At 53.5% G+C, this 18937-nt stretch overlaps 1 protein-coding gene and 1 long non-coding RNA gene across 9 annotated transcripts; one reads left to right on the top strand and one right to left on the bottom strand.

The window, feature by feature from the left end:
• Nucleotides 1-6587: 6587 nt before the first annotated feature.
• COMMD5 (COMM domain containing 5) lies at nucleotides 6588-8744 on the bottom strand. 8 transcript variants are annotated; one of them, XM_082434166.1, is made up of 3 exons: nucleotides 8253-8585; nucleotides 7833-8058; nucleotides 6588-7652 (listed from the first exon to the last, which is right to left on the bottom strand). In XM_082434166.1, exon 3 carries the CDS (start codon nucleotides 7424-7426, stop codon nucleotides 6752-6754), a length of 675 nt encoding a protein of 224 aa, XP_082290292.1. In that variant the 5' UTR covers nucleotides 7427-7652; nucleotides 7833-8058; nucleotides 8253-8585; the 3' UTR covers nucleotides 6588-6751. The 8 variants fall into 8 exon arrangements, with proteins under 8 accessions (XP_082290292.1, XP_082290295.1, XP_082290296.1 ...); XM_082434169.1 differs by lacking the exons at nucleotides 7833-8058; nucleotides 8253-8585 and adding an exon at nucleotides 8592-8744 and having other exon boundaries at nucleotides 6588-7482; XM_082434170.1 differs by lacking the exon at nucleotides 7833-8058 and having other exon boundaries at nucleotides 6588-7482; nucleotides 8497-8637.
• A 1503-nt stretch (nucleotides 8745-10247) lies between these two features.
• On the top strand, nucleotides 10248-13752 carry LOC309646810. Its single transcript, XR_014255591.1, has 2 exons — nucleotides 10248-12089; nucleotides 12225-13752. It is a non-coding gene; the product is annotated as an uncharacterized lncRNA (long non-coding RNA).
• Nucleotides 13753-18937: the final 5185 nt, after the last annotated feature.

Below are 18937 nucleotides of genomic sequence, written 5' to 3'. Positions count from 1 at the left end.
GCTGGCCCATTTGTTTGCGGGTTGCCTCTGATCGAGCGGCAGTCCTGCCTCGTTTACTTGGGTAAAAACGTCATGCCTCCAGCCTTTGAAGGATTATTTTTCCTCTCTGTTCTTAGTGTGCTTTGTTCACTTAAATGTCCCAATACAACCAAGAATGCAATAGGAATACATCTCAAGCTCCGCATTCCAGTCTAGAATATCGACTGCAGAAGTACAGGGTGAGGAGTCCTTTCTTAGCTGAGTCCATGTGAAAAAGATGTGTAGTATTCATGTGTCACCTGGCGAGACATTGTGAGTTCAAACTGCTGCACAGGTTTGAGATCCCAGAGCACAGGAAAAGCATCTGTGCACGTCATGTGTGCTGGTCGCTTTGCAGGGAGGGAGAGGAGAGGGCTGCCTGCCGGGTAGTGCGAGTTCTGGACTATTCTGCTCTACTTTCAAGCTATATTTCCCAATTTGGGGCTTCAGTAAATGTAACACTAAACTCATTTTAAGAATTTCTGGGAATTCCCGGGCGGTCCACTGGTTAGGACCCAGCTTTCACTGTGTGCGGGGCCAGGTTCAATCTTTGGGGAACTAGATCCCTCAAGACGCCCGACATGGCCAGAAAACAGAATTTCCAGAACTATTCCAGAGTAGATATTAAAATACTTTGGATTTCTCTTTTGGAGACAATAAATTAAACCCCTAATTTTGACCTGAAATTGCTTTTTGTCTCAATTATCAGATTAAGCTTTGATTTATGACATTTTGAGCATTCTGGAAGCTTCACAAATAACATGGGGTGTGTGTGCAGAGCCCAGGTGGGTTTTCACATCCCTGTGTCCCCTTGTGTGTGTGGCTTGCACTCAGAGCCTGGGAAATGTTTGTTGAATGAATGAATGATGCATTTGGGGCACATCCAGGCTTTGAGGCGAGGCTTTAGAGGCCCACAGAAGAGAGAAAATTCTCCAGCATCAAGAGTTTCCACAGAGATCTAAATAAGGTCAACACAGTTGTAATTTTCCAGGTGCAAACATCTGTGCAAGGTCTTGTTCTTGCCTGGGGACAAAGGTGGATTGGGCTGGCCCCTGCCCTCAAGTCCAGGTCTGGGGTAGAGACTGACCGCAGGTGAAGGTGGATGGTCCCTCTGCAGCCTGAGGGAGCCCTGCAGGCACACAGGGAGGTGTAGCACTTACAGCCACCGCCCACCCCCTACCTGGTTTTGTACGGCCCTGGAGCTGAGAATGGGTTTTAAATGGTTGAAACAAATTTTGTGACGTGAACTTAAAATCTCAGTGTCCACAGGGCATTTTTATTGGAACATGATCATGCCCATTGGTTTAGATGTCTCTGGCTGTTTCTGAGCTATGATGGCAGAACTGACAATCATTATGACCTGAAAAGCTAAAATACTCTCTGACCCTTTAGAGAAAAGTTAGCCACTCCCGACGCAGGTGAGAAGGGCCACCACTGCTGGCCTGCAAGCCTGTGCCCCGCAGTTGGAGGGACCTTCTCAAGCTGGATCATGTCTGCCTCCCCGTACCCACGGTGAGGCCAGAATCCTGTGAGCGGCCTGGAGGCTGGTGGCCTTCATCCCCTGGCTCTGTCCAGCCCCAGGAGCCAACAGTCCCGGGAACAGCCTGCTGCCCATCTTCTGCGTCTCATGAAAGCCACTTACCACCTGTACGCCTTGTGTCACTGTTTGCCCGTGTGTCCCTCCTTGAGACAGAAGCATGAGGGCTCACAAATGAACAACCCAGAGTTTGCAGTATCAGAGCTGTCAAGAGCTCCTCCGAGGGCCGAGGCAGGGCTCTGCGACCCTCTCCTGGCTGAGCAGCTGGGGAAGCGGGGGGAAGGGCTGCCCCACAGCCGCTGTGGGAGGGGCAGCGCCGTCAGGGCCACCACCTCCAGCCTCCCGAGGATGGAGATCATGTTCTGGTCCTGACGTTCCTGACCAGTGACTTAAAAGGCACAGCCGGTGCCTTCTGGGGGAGGGGGAGGGGAGCAGGTGAGCGAGCAGAGCTCTACACCCCCACTTGCTGGCCGGGACCCCCCGAGGGTGGAGATGGAAGCAGATAGTGCTTGTAGACACGGTGACTTCGAGGGGCACGGGGCCCTCCCAGAGTCTGCCGACCCTCCGGGGCGTGGACCAGCAGGGTGGACACACCCACAGGGCTGGGGAGACAGAGCCAGACAGCCCCCGCCAGGAGCACAAGGACAAGGGGGTCTCTGCCGCCTGGTGGGCAAAAGGGTGTGCAAATCCTGGTGCTGACTCGCGGGACTCCCAGCCTCAAGTCGGAAAAGCACCCCTGCCTGCCAGGACAACCAAGGATGATGGGAGGCTCCCTCGGGAAGGGGGGTGTGTGCGTTCCTGCCAGGCACGTGACTTAGAGCCACGGCGTCGCGGCCACGGGGACACTCCGTGGCAGCAGAGCTCGGAGCACCTGATGGGGCACGTTGGCCGGGCTCGGACCCCAGGTCTCCGTTCCTGGTTGCACTGGCCCAACTTTGCTGCGGTAACCGGCAAAACAGACGCCCCCGAGCCCGTGGCCCTCGACCCTAAACGTGTGTCCTCACTCTGGGGCCAGCAGCCGCTCAGGGCACGGGAGCCAGCACCAAGAGCCCGTCCTGCCACCAGGTTTGCACGCCCACAGAGTCGGCGGACTAAGGACAGGTGGGGAGGGAAGGCTGGCAGAGAACAGACTGCCAGCTCCCCCATCAGCTGTGTGTCGTTGGGCAAGACGCAAACATCTCTGCGCTTCGTCACCCGTGAGGCGGAGCGGCTTCGTGCCTGTGAGTTAATGAGTTAACACGTGCCCGGCAGAGGGCCTGCACCTGGTGGTTCCACCTGTACCTTCTCTGCGCTCGGCTGGGGCCTGGTCGACAGCGCCTGGCCTGTAGGGGGCGCTCGAGGTCGTGCTTTGAGTCGTTAGGGACATAATACCAAGGGCTTTAAAATGATCACATTCTTTTCTTTAAAAAAACCCTTTATTTTTGGCTGCGTTGGGTCTTCGTTGCTGCGCGCGGGCTTTCTCTAGTTGTGGAGAGCAGGGGTTACTCTTCGTTGTGGCACGTGGGCTTCTCATTGCGGTGGCTTCTCTTGTTGTGGAGCACGGGCTCTAGGCAAGCAGGCTTCAGTAGCTGTGGCACTACAGGCTCAGTAGTTGTGGCGCACGGGCTTAGTTGCTCCGTGGCATGTGGGATCTTCCTGGACCAGGGCTCGAACCTGTGTCCCCTGCATTGGCAGGAGAATTCTTAACCACTGCGCCACCAGGGAAGCCCCTAAAATGATCACATTCTATTTTTACAACACTGTGTTAAGTAAAAGAAGCCAACACAAAAGTCTACACATGGAATGATTCAACGTGGAAAGTGGTCACATTCTGCCTCCTCTGTTCCTACTTCTAAATAGTTTTAATATAAAATCTTTCTACCGTTTACTATTGACATCAATGATTTAAAAAAATTTTTTTGAAGTATAGTTGATTTACAATGTTGTGCTAATTTCTTGTGTACAGCAAAGTGATTCAGTTATACATATATATATTCTTTTTCATACTCTTTTCCATTACGGTTTATCACAGGATACTGAATATAGTTCCCTGTGCTATACAGTAGGACCTTGTTGTTTATCCATTCTACATATACTACTTTGCATCTGTTCATCCCAAACTCCCAGTCCTTCCCACCCCCACCCCCACCCCCTTGGCAACCACAAGTCTGTTCTCCGTGTGAGTCTGTTTCGTAGATATGTTCATTTGTATCGTATGCATTTTAGATTCCAAACATGTGATATCATATGGTATTTGTCTTTGTCTGACTTACTTCACTTAGTACAATAATCTCTAGTTGCATATCTAGTTGCATAACATCACTGGTTTTTTGTTTTTTTTTGGCTGTGTTGGGTCTTCGTTGCTGCACGCAGGCTTTCTCTAGTTGCAGAGAGCAGGGGCTACTCTTCATTGTGGTGCGCGGGCTTCTCATTGTGGTGGCTTCTCTTGTTGCAGAGCACGGGCTCTAGGCGTGTGGGCTTCAGTAGTTGCAGCATGCGGGCTCAGTAGTTGCGGCACATGGGCTTAGTTGCTCCACGGAATGTGGGATCCTCCCGGACCAGGAAATGAACCCGTGTCCCCTGCATGAGCAGGTGGATTCTTAACCACTGCACCACCAGGGAAGTCCTCACTGTGATTTTTTAAAATATTTATTTGGTTGAGCCAGGTCTTCGTTGCAGCTCGAGGGCTCCTTACTTGTGGCATGTGAACTCTTAGTTGCAGCAAGCATGTGGGATCTAGTTCCCTGACCAGGGATCGAACCTGGGCCCCCTGCATTGGGAGCACGGAGTCTTAACCACTTAGCCACCAGGGAGGTCCCAACATCAGTGATTTTTTAATTAAGAAAAAAAATGAAACACGGAAGTTGCTCTAGTCTGAATGTCTGTGTCCCCCAAATGTATATGTATGTGTTGAAATCCTAATGCCCAATGTGAGGGTGTTATGAGGTGGGGCCTTTGGGAGTGCTTTGGTCATGAAGGTGGAGTCCCCCTGACAAGAGACCCCACAGAGCTCCCTTGCCCCTTCCTCCACGTGAGGACACAGAAGTCTGCAGCCAGGAAGAGGGCCTCACCCGCCCCTGCTGGCCCCCTGACCTCAGACATCCGGCCTCCGCACTGGGAGAAATCAATGTCTGTTGTTTATAGGCTGCCCGGTCTGTGGTGCTTTGTTTATTTTCCCCAAGAGAAACTTGGCACGCCCACCGGGAAGATGCATGTTCTGCTGCCATTAGACAGACCCTCATATCAGGAAGAGTTACACAGAGACAGCACAGAGCGTAAATGTCAAGTCTGGTCAAGACGGTTTCTCCATGACCGTCCATGGGCAAAGGAGCTTTTTGAATCTTTTTATTTTTTTGTTTGTTTTACTTTTTCGGATTTACCAAACGTATCATAATGAGTACATATTCCTGACACATGCCCAGCGGTCGAGGAAGAAGTCACAGCACAGTGACGGTGCCAGGAAAGCCTCCATCACTGGTTGAGGCAGATGTGGTGCTCAGCTTACCTGTGCATGTTCTTCTGAGCAGGCCCGGGCAACCGCGAGCACAGCCCAGGCCAGCTCCTGTCCTCAGGGAAGCAGGGCCCAAGGATGCCAGCTGACGCTGAAGGAGACCTGGGGAGTCTGCACTCCTCGGCTGAGCCAAGATGGGGCCCCGCCTGCGGCCTGGCCTCTGAAACTCTAGCTCCAAGCGCACAGCAGCACCTTAGGGTGGCCTCCTCCTCTCTGTGCCCTTGGCCCACACCTAACTTGCCAGGACCCTCACTCAGGGAAAGGCCTTAATTAACCGAGATCATGGGAGTGTTCTGGAAACAGCACAGAGCAAACACTGCCGCTCTTGATGGGTCGTGGCATGGAGCAGGGGGCAAGAAGGGGGCGCTGGGGAAGCGCAGGTGCCAGGTGGGCACCCAAGCTCATCTGCTGTTTTCAGAGGAGGTTCCTGCCTGAGGCTCGGGCCTATTAACACCACCAGACCTGTGACCTGGTTTCGCGGCAGAGCATGGAGGCAGGGACACGCCAGGCCCCTACCTGGGGTGTGGTTATGCTGGAGGGCGCAGGGCTGGCCACGGGCTCTGCACACTCCCACCCTAGAGGCACCCAGGCGAGGCCCCTGCTCCCCTCTCCCCTGCCACCGCCAACTCCACCAGACGCCCAATCCCTACCCTGCTGCCCTACGCTCTGCTATCAACACAGCATCCAGTATAATCCTCTGAAAACAATTGTCACATCACACTCATTTCACTCAGAATTGAGCCAAAGCTCTTAGAGAGGCCCTTGGGACTGCCCCCTGTGCCCTCCACTCACCTTCCCCCAACTTGGCTGCAGCCACGTGGCCTGTGCACCACAGGCTGCTCCCTCCGCCTCGCCTCCTTTAAGTCTTTGCTCAGGTACCATGTCCTCAAGGAGGCGCAACCCATGCCCTGATTTTTTTTTTTTTTTGGCTGCGTCTGGTTTTCGTTGCAGCGTGCAGGCTTCTTTCTAGTTACAGCGCGTGGGCTCAGTAGTTGTGGCACCCAGGCTTAGCTGCCCCATGGCATGTGGGATCTTAGTTCCCCGACCAGTGATCGAACCCGCGTCCCCTGCATTGGAAGGATTCTTAACCACTGGGCCACCAGGGAGGTCCCCCCACGACCCAATTTAAAATGACAGCCCAGTTCTCCCACAGCCTTGCCCCCCATCTCCAAAGGCTGCTCTACCTCCTGCACCACTTCCCATCCTCCCATGAGCTACACCACTTGTTTGTATTATGCACTTCGTAATGCCTCCCTCTCCCCACTAGAATGCTCTCCATAAGGTCAGGGATTTAAGACAGGGGAATGAAATGTGCACCCTGAAGCACAGGGTTCCCAAAATCACAGGAGCAAGAGTTCAGCTGTTAGGTGGAGCCAGGCTGAGGAACCTCTGTGTCCTCACAAAGGCCTTGGCCTGGACCCCAGACTGTGACTAGACCACACATGGCGACACCAGAGCAGTGGGTGCCCTTACCTGGCAACAAGACCAACTGATAGCTGGGGGGACGGGGCCTGCAGTTTGATGCCTACCCAGGAGAACATATTTTGTGTAGCTGCTTTACTTCCAAAAAAAGGGAAAGACACAACTGTCCTCTTCACTTAGAGAAATACACGATTATACTCAAACGGGAAGGGCGGCCTTTGCTCTGGAGACACCTGTCTGAGCCAGCTATCCCCAGTGACTAGAAGGGGACCGGTGAGCAAGGCTCAGCCCTGCAGTTTGCGCTCGCACCTCTTCTCCAGGTCGGCCATCTCCTTCAGGACCATGGCCACACCGAACCGCAGCTCCTGGAACTTGGCCGTGGGGACCTCAAAGCGGAGGGCCGACCCATCCGAGAGCTTCAGCTGCATCAGGACACTTGGCTGCAGGGAGCGGGCCAGGGCGCTGGTGGAGATGGCCACGTCCACCCTCCACCGAAAGTCGGCAACATGGGGCAGCCAGGCCCCCTGCTGCCTGGCCACAGAGTCAAGGAGAGGCCGCTGGCTCCCAAACACCACACTGGCCAAGTCCACGACCAGGTCTTGGGGAATGCAGAGCTCCTGGAGCTGGTTCTTGAAGGCATCGGGCTTCAGGTTGGCCGGGGGCAGCCGGAGGGCCTGCTGGAGCAGGGTGTGTGTGCCAGCGATCAGGGCACCCAGCCGCTCCTCAGGCAGGTCTGCGCCAGCCCCAAGGCGCCGCACAGCCTCACGGCAGTCTTCTCCCTGCAGGCTGCTGACCACCAGCTTCAGCAACTTTCTGAACGTGCCCCTGTCCAGGTCCCTCAGGAGCTGGGGCATTGCTGCCACCTCTGGAGGCAGCTGGGCGCCCAGGAAACTCATGCAGCCACTGTGACTGTCACCAGGGCGATGCAGGTGTGGAGCTGCAGGACCCACGGCAGACATCGCTGCTTCCTGCTCTTTGACCGGCAGCCCAGGTAGGAGGTCCCAGCCGCAACTGCCTGGAAGAGGGGTGCAAGAGAAGCCCAGTGACTCCCATGTCCTTTGGGCCAGTGAATGAGGACTGATATGGTCTCCACCTCCCAGATGCTGATGGTGTGAAACACTGATGACAGCCAGCGTGACAGAAGGTGCCCTGGAAGCAGGTGGCGGAGGGGCCCCTCTCCAGTCCCTGGAAGAGGGGAGACAGGAACCGGCAGAAAAGGGAGATGAGGTGGGGAGGAGAGAAGGAAGAGAATCAGGAAACAGGAGAGCAACATAAGTTCTCCAAATAAATAACGGATTAAAGAATGAAGGAGAAGAAAAGTCCAGAGAACACAAGGACACAACAGCCACTGCCGCTGCCACTGACCACTCCAAGATCACTCAGCTACTCCACGTCCAAGCCGCACACGGCTCTGCACGAGCGGGTTACCGTTCTCACCCCACCAACAAGGAAATCGAGGCGGAAACAACTGCTCAAGTCAAGGACTAGAACCCAGGCCCGTCCACTCAGAAGTCCCTGCAGGGGGGCCCAGACGGCGTCTCTCAGGCAGGAAGGGCTGAGGCGCAATTGTTAAGAGATGTGGGTGCAGTACCTGGAGAAAAGGACTGAGATGTCACCTGAAGGACAGCACGACACCCCACACCTGCTTCTGCAGGAGCGCCCGGCCCCCCGCAGCCGCGCCAGGCGCCGAGCAGAGCCGTCCCCAAGGCGCCCCCACCCCCGGCCTGCGGGCCTAAGCGCGGCGGGTCCGGGCGCACGGCGAGCTCCCCACCGGTTTCCTCGTACCCCACTCTCCCGGGAAGGCTGGGTCCCCCTCACGCCGGCTGTCAACGACCACCCACGGGTTTTCCTTCAGGGCATGGCCAGTATCCGGACAGCCTTCCGCCGCCCCGCCGCCTGCCGCTCAGGTCCCGGCCCCTGGAGGCCAGCGCGCTGCCCCCTGGCCCGGAGGAAGGAGCGCCCCGAGGCGGCCACCCAAGCTCTTCCGAGCCGCCGCCCCGGCCGCGGTCAGCGCCCTGCGGTCCGGTACCGAGCTGCCGGATCGGCCTCCTGCCTCCAGAGTGTTCGCCGCCTCGCGAGCAGGGCGACCCATCCCCACCCCCGCTTCCCGCTGCGCCCCCGTACCTGGCGCGCGGTCCCAAGCGGAGCACAGAGGCGCGCGCAGCCGGAAGCGCGGCCTGGTTCCCGGAAGCGACCTAGAGACCCCGGCCCCCTCCGGGAGGCAGCTCTAGGACAGCGGGAGGACTCGCCCTCGGTGATCCGCGGCCTGTGGGGCGGGGCCTAGGCCACCGGGTTGGTCTTACGGGTCCGACCGCGCAGGACGCACCTCCGGTTGTCCTCCGCTCGGATTGCTGCTGCGTGGTTTGGACTCGAAGAGCGGCGGGGTCTCCCCCGGGGTCTGGGGACACGGGGGTAGGGGGGGTGTGCCCAGTACAGACCTTCGGCGGGGAGGCTCGCCTGCACAAAAATGCGCGCGAACTTCGCCTCTCAGTTGTTCACTTTGAATAGGTGAATTAATGGGATGTGCATTTATCTCCATAAAGTGGTATTTTAATAAGTCAGGGCTTCCCTGGTGGCGCAGTTGTTAAGAATCCCCCTGCCAATGCAGGGCACATGGGTTCGAGCCCTGGTCCGGGAAGATCCCACATGCCGCGGAGCAACTAAGCCGGTGCGCCACAACTGCTGAGCTACTGAGCCTGCGCTCTAGAGCTCACAAGCCACAACTACTGAGGCCCCGTGCCACAACTACTGAAGCCCACGCGCCTAGAGCCTGTGCTCTGCAACAAGAGAAGCACAGCAATGAGAAGCCTGTGCACCGCAATGAAGAGTAGCCCCTGCTCACTGCAACCAGAGAAAGGCCCACGCACAGCAACAAAGACCCAACACAGCCAAAAATAAAATAAATAAAATAAAATAAAAATTTTAAAAAGTCTAAAAACAAAACGATATCTTTTCTAAATCCATGTGATCCAAAAGCAAGAAATATCGACTTGTAAAAGATAGCTATAGAAAAACCGCAATACCTGCTTCTGTTCCCATACTTATTAAACAAATTCCATGGAGTCAGGAGAAAAAGGCAGCCCTTTTCTCCCATTTATCCTGAATTTTGTTCTCTTTTTGCCCATTTCCCTCCCATAAAATATCGAGGGCCTTCCCTTTCCCTTACTACCTTCTTCAACTTCTATTACCTAGAAGCTTGAAGAAACCAGCCTATTACTAAGTCCATTAATTTATAAGCTTTTAGCAAATAACTTGTCCTTTAATAATTGTAAGTCAGAATTTTAAAAATCAGCAAATTAAATGTTCAACTTAAGCTAGACAAAAAATATCAAACCTAAATGAAGTAGAAAGAAATAATAAAGAGAAAACGAACTGGGACTTCCCTGGTGGCACAGTGGTTAAGAATCCGCCTGCCAATGCAGGGGACACGGGTTCAAGCCCTGGTCTGGGAAGATCCCACATGCCGCGGAGCAACTAAGCCCTGGTGCCACAACTACTGAGCCTGTGCTCTAGAGCCCGCGTGCCTAGAGCCCATGCTCCGCAACAGGAGAAGCCACCGCAATGAGAAGCCCATGCACCGCAACAAAGAGTAGCCCCTGCTCGCCGCAACTAGAGAAAGCCCGTGCGCAGCAACGAAAACCCAACACAGCCAAATAAAATAAATAAATATATATACATACATATATATATATAAATATATATACATACATATATATATAAATATATATACATACATATATATATATAAATATATATACATACATATATATATACATACATATATATATATATATATATATATATATATATATATATATATATACAGGGAATTCCTTGGCAGTCCAGTGGTTATAACTTGGCACTTTCACTGTCGGCACTTTCACTGTCGGCAGAGTTCAGTCCCTGGTGGGGGAATTAAGAGCCCTCAGTGGCGTGCCAAAAAAAAAAGGAAACAGAGTGGATGAATAAAACCGAAAGTAGATTCTTTGAAAAAGACACCAAAAGCACATGACAAAACAAAAATAGAAATATTGGACCACATTAAAATTAAGAACTTTTGTGCTGCAAATGATACTATCAAGACAGTGAAAAGACAACGCACGGAAGTGTGAAAATATTCGCAAACCATGTATTTGAAATAAGGGACTTGTATCCAGAACATATAAATAACTCTCACAACTCAACAATAAAAAGATAAATAATTTAAAAATTGGAAGAGGATTTGAATAGGTATTTGGGCGGCAAAAAAGATATACAGCTGGTCCACAAGCACGTGAAAAGATGCTCAACATAATTAGCTCTCAGGGATATGCAAGTCACAACCACAAGGAGATACGCCTCGCCCGGCCTAGACGGACAGTAACTGGAGTCAACTAGGGCTGGAGACTCGAGCCCTCACGGGCCGCAGTCCCAGCGGCTGCAGGATGAGACCGTAAATCGGACCGGATCCCTGGGAAAGTTTGACACGTGCTCGAGAAGTCAGCCTGGAGATACGGGATTTTCGTTCACACTGAGCTGCGTTCTGAGGGGCTTCCCTAGACCGAGCAGATCGCGGCAGCCGCCTGGGCCACCTCCGCCTCGGCAGGCCTAGCTGCCCTTAGCTGCAGGGACTCAGTCACATCCGCCCTTAACCAACGTCAAACGGCTGCCCCCGCGCCTCGCGGAGACCCGGGCGCCCCCAACAGGCTGAGCCCACCCGCTGGACGGGCCGCACCGCCGGAAGTGGTCCCGGGGCGGGGCCTGCGCGTGCGCCCTCGAGTCGCTCTAGGACGCAGGGAAGACCGTCGACTCTATGGTGCTCGGCGGCCCGCCCTCCTCGGTCCGCGGTGGCTGAGGGGCTGAGGGGCTGGGGAAACCGAGGGTTGGTGAGCGGGGTTCCGGGCGGTGCCCCGGCCGTTCTCTTTCAGCCCTTGACTTGGCGATCGCTAGGCCCCAGCATCGTGAGCAGTCGCTGCTGCCGCAGGGTGGAGGCGACTTGGCCCCAGGGGACCTTCCCCTGAGCGCCCCGGGGGCGCGGTCGGTCCGACGGAGGCGGGCACAGGGCTGCTTATTGGCTGGTGAGGCGGGTGGCCGACGGGAGTCGGCTAAAGAGGCCTCCCGGGTGGGCCGGGTTCCGAGTACAGGGCCTGCCGAGCGTAAAGGAGTCGCGCGGGCTGCGATACAATTGTAGGCGTAGGACAGTCGCTGACTCCACTGGGGCACTTGATCACCCAACTTGAAGAGGCCCTGGCCCCCTGGGGCTTGTTAAGGTCTGCGCAGATGATGAGGGAGGCGGCACCCTGGGGTCTGAGGACTGTGGGGACGGTCCTTGGTGGCGGGGACCCTCATGGACCAGCTGGGGTCTGTGGAGAGTCAGAACTACTTCTGGTAGCACTTGGGAGGGTTTCTAGGTGGCTGTGGTTAAAGATAAAATGCACAGCACGAGCCGAAGAGCTGTAAGTCAGAACCCGGGTCTTGTCACTAACTGAAAGAAACAGTTATCTCCTAAGCACTCAGAGCTCATAGAGATATTGCTGCCCTTTGGGCATGAACCTGGTAAAATCCACGTGATGAGAACAGTATCTGACATTCATCGAGTACTTGCCACGTGACAGGTTATGCTGAGTGCCCCACACGCACCAGGTAGGTATTAACATCCCCATCTTACAGGTAAGAAGACTAAGGTTGGGGGTTACACAAATTGCCTATGACCGCATACTAAGTGAATTCAGATCCATCTGTCCGACCCCAAACCCATGCTTCTGTTATTCCCCCCAGGGACTCACAATGGGTGCGGCTGGGCGTCTGTGAGGACAGATGAGAGGCTGCAGGTGTGCTACCGAATAGTTTGGAGTCACTCTAAAGCTTCATCAACCCTAAACTTACTTCCCAAGAGGGCAAGAGAACATGATTTTAACTTAGCAGAAACTTGTTCACTCATTAGAGAAAGTCTGAGGAAACCTCCACTCCGCTTAGACTCCAAGCCTCAGAGGAAAGAAAATGGACACATGAAGATCCAGAAGTGTGCAGACGCCACCCAGGCACTGTCTGGGAGACCTGTGGCCGGACAGCCAAGGGCAGTGACCACACCTGTAGTCTGATCCCTACAACGGGGATGGAAACAGCAGCTGTCAGTGCTTGGAGCCACTGAAATTTGAATCTTAAGACCCACTCCCAGATCCCCCAGCCTCCCCTGAATCTTGTGTTCAAAGAGGGGTGCATGCCTGGCAGCAACACTGGTACCACTGACAATGGACGGGCCCTTGCTGGGTTCCCCTGTGCCCTGGTTCTCTGCTCTTCTGTGTCCACTTCCTGGAGGACAGGGCACCTGGTCTCAGCACCAGGGCAAAGCTGAGGAGCAGACCGGGGTTGGTGAGCCTGTCTCTGGACAACCTCCCTCTGGCTGCCTAACCACAGGGGCCCCACTCAGCCGCAAGCTGCACGAGAGCTTCTCTACCCTCAAATCCTACGTGAAGGAAGTGGATCATGAGGTTTGGGTAATCAAGAAACTGATTTACAATCTCTGAGGAACAGAGAAGCCTCTATATTACGCCCGGGAGACAGGTGAGATGAGCCTCACCGAGCACCTCCCAGGATCCCACACAGTCCTCATTCCTGGATGGCCTGAAGATTAACTGAAGCCCTCCTTGACGATGCCTCACTCCTCAAAAACATGCCAAGGCTCCATGGCCTCCAGGACGGAGCCCACAGTCTCCAGGAGACAAAAAGCCAGGCCCTGCCAGCTCGAGTCACATTCCCATCTTTGCTATGTTGAGCCTTTGCTTGCACTGCTTCTGTCCCCTGTGCCACTTCTGTCCCCTTGTGCCATCATCCCACCGTCTTCAAGGCAGTTCCAGTCCTCCTTCCTCAAGCCTTCCTGGCCTCTACCACTGCCTGCACCGCACTCCTGTGTTACCCCCAACAGGACCCGAGGAAGCACCTGACTCCGGCTGCGTCTCCCTCTCCCCGTGAGGAGCCCACAGTTGAGGACAGGACTCAGAAATCCCCCTTCCCGTTCCCTTCTTGACCTGTGTGAGGCAACAGCTTGCTCCTCCCCCCAGGCCTGACAATGTGGAGCCCCTGGGCCGGCACCCTGCTGGCCTTCATCCGCACCTCCCGACTTCTGAAGACTCGGGCGTTCCTGGCTCGGCCTGTGCCGAGGCCTGGTGGGAAGGAGGTCTGGGTGGCTGTGCCTCACACCTGTTCCTCTCAGGCCTTCCTCCTTTCCCCTTGGATTGGGTCAACTTGGGAAATCTGATGCAAAACTTTTTTTTCTCATTAAACTTTGTTTTAATGGGTCTCAAAATTCTGTGACAGAGTTTTTGTCCAGTTGTTTCCATTAAAAAGTTCTGATTTGGGGACTTCCCTGGTGGTCCAGTGGCTAAGACTCCACGCTCCCAATGCGGGGGACCCGGGTTCGATCCCTGGTCAGGGAACTAGATCCCACGTACCGCAACGAAGATCCCATGTGCCGCAGCTAGGACCCAGCGCAGCCAAATAAATATTAAGAAAAAAATTGTTCTGATTTTAAAAACTAGTAACTTAAAACTGCCACGCAACACCCCCGCAACAATGGTCCACAAAACATTCTCTTTTCCTTATGAAGATTTTATGATGCATTGTTCTCATTAGCCAGTCCTTTACTATTAAACCAAAATGGCCAATTGAGACTGTCCTGAGACCGTTCTTCCACCACAGGCTAAGAGTGGGTGGCAGGTATTAGGGACAATACAGTTGACCCTTGAACAACACAGGTTTGAACTGTGGGTCCACTTATATGCAGCTTTTTTTTTTTTTCCAATAAAAAAATCTGGGGTTGTTGAATCTGCAGATATGGAAGTAAAGTTGTACCTGGATCTTCAACTGCGTGGAGAGTTAGTGCCCCTAATCCCCACTTGGCTCAAGGGTTAAGTGTATTCGTTTAGCCTTCTGAACTTTCTTGCCAGCTCCAGCAGCCTTCTCACCTACTGCTTTGATGACACCCACAGCTGCCGTCCATCTCATGTCACAAATACCAAAATGGCCCAGAGAAGGATCGTCAGAGAAGCTCTCAACACACACGGGCTTGCTGGGGACCATTTCAACGATGAAGCATCACGAGGTTTCAAGAATCCGGGGCCATCTTCCAGACTCTTCCCAGTACAGTGATCAACATTCTTCACCTCAGCAGACTTGCAGGCAACAGATGCCCAGCCAGTGCTGACACGGCCTGGATGACTCGGGATAGTCACCTGGCCTGTGAAGCCAGCCACTTGCGTTGCTGGATCATTTTTGCTGTTGCCACGATGAGCGACAGACACGTTCTTGACACTGAAGTCCACACTCCCCAAGAAGAGCTTCACTCAAAGCTACTGCTGTGCACGTGGACAAAGGCGACCACTCCTCTGGGTTTGAGAACCCCCATCTCCTCTCAGCCCACAGGCTTGGTGCCAATGCACCAATTGTGTGGATGTGCTGGAGGGGTGGACGCGAGGGCTTGTCAGCTGGACGAGCTGCGGGCAGCTCGCTTCCACTGCACTGCCACCTCTACCAGGTGTTTTCCATCCCTCCTGGCTGCAGCGGGCTCAGTGGAACCCATCTTGTTAATACCTGCAGTTAGTGGTGTCACACCAGTGTGTAAGCCAGAGGGCCTGCTCAGGGAGGGGTGTGCCCACGCTTGGAGACAGAAGCAGCAACAACCAGGACAGCACGGTCAGCCTGAGATGCGCCTGTGGTCATGTTTTCAATAACTTCTGTGTGTCCTGGGGCGTCACTGATGGTCACAGAATGTTGGCTGGTCTTGGGTCTCCACAGGGAGGTCAGTGGGGACATGGCGCTCATGCTGAGCTTGAAGCCATGTAGGGGAGCCCTTCCCATCCCCGGAGGCTCCCTCCCCCCACCCCCCACAGTTCTCCACGGCTCCTTTGTTACTCCCACCATAGCTGTGAGGCAGAGAGCCAGGAGAGGCAGACGCACCTGAGCTCCGTATCCAGCGACAACGACGTCTTTTCCTTGCCCGTTTTGACTTAGCCTTAGTGGTGGTTTTTATTTATTTATTTATTTATTATTTTTTTTTTGGTAAGGAAATGGAGATCCATATTTTTGTTTGTTTGCTTTGTTTTTATAAATCTATTTATTTTTGGCTGCGTTGGGTCTTCATTACTGCACATGGGCTTTCTCTAGTTTTGGCCAGCGGGGGCTACTCTTTGTTGCAGTGCACGGGCTTCTCATCGCGGTGGCCTCTCTTGTTGCGGAGCGTGGGCTCTAGGTGAGCAGGCTTCAGCAGTTGTGGCTCGCGGGCTCTAGAGCGCAGGCTCAGTAGTTGTGGCGCACGGGCTTAGTTGCTCCGCGGCATGTGGGATCTTCCGAGACCAGGGCTCGAACCTGTGTCCCCTGCGTTGGCAGGCGGATTCTTAACCACTGCACCACCAGGGAAGCCCTAGTGGTGGTTTTTAAACGCCTGTGTCTGGGAGCAAATCCACTTTGGAAAAAGCCAGAAACTTTTCAACAACCATTTTATGTAAACAACCAACTATTCCGTTATACCTACAGTTTGAAATTCACGGTGGCTTTCTAGCCTTTATTTTCTACTGTAAGGACCTTACTATATATGTCACTACCGTTCATTGCTTTGGGGAGGATTGAGCTACAAATGAGCGTTCTTTCACAGATTTTAGAATGCAGCGTTGGCTGCGGCCGGTGCTCCACTTGATTGTGAAGGCGGGGTAAGGCCCCTTTTGCATGCTTCCAGATTTTAGAAACTTAGCACAGAAATGTAGGAAACTGTCAGCTACTGTCCATTTGGGTTTCGTGAAGAACTGAGTCACTGCTCGCCATTGTTCAGGAGAAGAAAGCTCCGGGGACCCAGCACTAACTGCAGCAATTTTGCACTTTTCCATGAATCCACGGACCCATTTCTCCATCTGCTTTTCTCTGTACATTTGATTCTTCCGTTCTTTGAGACCTGGCCACATCACAGATCACTGGCTTCCCCTGCAGATGGGAATACAGCTGGCTTTGACTCTGCCTGCACTCTGGTCTAAGGGCATCATGTCTCCCGCAGAGCAGGGCCACCCACGGCAAGAACTGGGTGGGTGGGGGGCAGTTTGTTCAACAGGGAGCAGCTGGCAAGGGCAGGCGCCCAGAATGCCCCCTCTGCCCATGACCAGAGCCTTTCTTGTACCCATTACATCCCATATGAGGGGAGTTTACAGTTAAACAGGTACTTGCTGCCTTGAGGGACGTCCACACCGGTCCCTGTGCCTGTCCTGGAGCCTCCCCCAGGCCGTGCTGACTGGGCTGGGCGCTGCAGGCTCTCTGAGCCTCTGTACAGCTGAGGGGCAGGTGCCCGTCCCTGCACGGGCTAGTGACACAGACAATGCACTTAGTGCCAGAGTGAGGGGCCCCACGTCAGAAGCAGAGGAGCCAGACTCCACAGAGAGATAGAGAGGAGAGAAGGTCCACGCGGTGGGGACAGAGGGGTCGCAGGCTTCCAGGTCAGCCTCCTGCCATCTGTGTGAGCCAACTCTGTGTCCTCCCAGCTGGGTCTTCTCCTCACGGTGAGCAGCACCCAGGGCTCCCACTCCTTGCGATCAGATGATCCCAGACCTAAGGCACAGGAAGACGTCCTGGACAGTGCACAGGTCCTGGGAGCCAGTCCCTGCCCTGGACACACCTGGGGACATGGCCTTATCGAGCAGCTGTGCCCACCAAACAGTCCGGCTTCCCTGAACACAGACGTGGGTCCACACGTGTCCCGAGCCATGGCCTGCACTCCAGCTAGTAACCCTGGGGAACAGAAGGGGAGGCTCCCCCCAAGGAGGCCTGGGCACTCATCTCTGGGTCCAGCCCAGGTGGGAGGGGCCAAGGGGGCCCGCGAGGCTGGGCGGCTGCTGGACACACGTCCGGGTCCTCCTCCCCCTCGCCCTCCACCAAACCCCATCATTCAGTGTCATCCACTTGTCTCCTCTAGCCTGAAAACATGAGCCCATCATCCATCCCAATGCTCCCTATGGGTCTCCTGCTGTGAGGAAAGGGACAAAGAGAAGGGACAGTCAGCAAAAGATGTGAACAGATACCTCACTAGAGAAGATTTATTTTTATTTATTTATTTTTATTTACTTTTGGCTGCGTTGGGTCTTCCTTGCTGCGCACGGGCTTTCTCTAGTTGCGGAGAGTGGGGGCTACTTTTCCTTGCAGTGCACGGGCTTCTCATTGTGGTGGCTTCTCTTGTTGCAGAGCACGGGCTCTAGGAGCACGGACTTCAGTAGTTGTGGTGCGTGGGCTCAGTAGTTGTGGCTGGCGGGCTCTGGAGCGCAGGCTCAGTAGCTGTGGCACACGGGCTTAGTTGCTCCGCAGAATGTGGGATCTTCCCAGACCAGGGCTTGAACCCGTGTTCCCTGCATTGGAAGGGCGATTCTTGACCACTGCACCACCAGGGAAGTCCCTAGAGAAGATTTATGAGTGGCAAACAAACACATGAAAAGATACTCAACACCATTAATCATTAGGAAAATTCACTTTTAAGTCACAATGAGGAACACCCATTAAAATTGCTGAAATTAAAAAAGACTGGGAACACTCACACTGGCAAAAAGACAGACATAGAGACCGATGGGACAGAAGAGACAGCCCAGGAATAAACTCTCACGTCGCTGAGAAAATAATCTTTGACCAGAGTGCCAAGAGCGTCTAATGAGGAAAGGGCAGTGTTTTCAACAAAGGGTGTTGGGAAAATTGGCTATCTGCATGCAAAAGAATGAAGTTGAACCCTTATTTCATGCTGTATTAAAAAATTAACTGAGCCCCCGCTCGCCGCAACTAGAGAAAGCCCATGTGCAGCAACGAAGACCCAATGCAGCCAAAAATAAATAAATAATAACTAAATTAATTTTTTTTAAAAAATGGAAAATGGATCAAAGGCCTAAAGCCACTAAACTCATAGAAGAAAATGGGAAAAGCTTCATAACATTGAATGTGGCAAAGATTTCTTGAATATGACACCAAAGCACACACAATAAAAGCAAAAATAGGTAAATTGGACTACATCAGACAAACTTTTCTGTGCATCAAAGGACACAATCAAGAGAGTGAAAAGGCAACCCAAAGAACTGGAGAAAATATTTACAAATCCTATATCTAATAAGAGGTTAATATCCAAAATATATTAAGAATTCCAACTCAACAACAACAACAAAACAAATACCAGATTTAAAAATGGACAAAGGACTTGAGCAGACATTTCTCCAAAGATGATGGACAAATGGCCAACGAAGCGACAAAAAGATGCTAAACATTACTAATAATTAGGGAAATGCAAATCAAAACCACAGTGAAGGGCTTCCCTGGTGGCGCAGTGGTTGAGAATCTGCCTGCCAATGCAGGGGACACGGGTTCGAGCCCTCGTCTGGGAAGATCCCACATGCCGCGGAGCAACTAGGCCCGTGAGCCACAACTACTGAGCCTGCACGTCTGGAGCCTGTGCTCCGCAACAAGAGAGGCCGCGATAGTGA

Source organism: Balaenoptera physalus (genome assembly GCF_965194825.1).
Source record: "Balaenoptera physalus genome assembly, chromosome: 17".
NCBI lineage: Eukaryota > Metazoa > Chordata > Mammalia > Artiodactyla > Balaenopteridae > Balaenoptera > Balaenoptera physalus.
Note: the sequence above shows the minus strand (reverse complement) of the source record. Positions and strands in the feature narration are given on the sequence as shown.

What these genes read in the sequence shown, in the direction of transcription:
- COMMD5 (XM_082434169.1), bottom strand. Translation starts at nt 7,426, where the DNA reads ATGTCTGCCGTGGGTCCTGCAGCTCCACACCTGCATCGCCCTGGTGAC.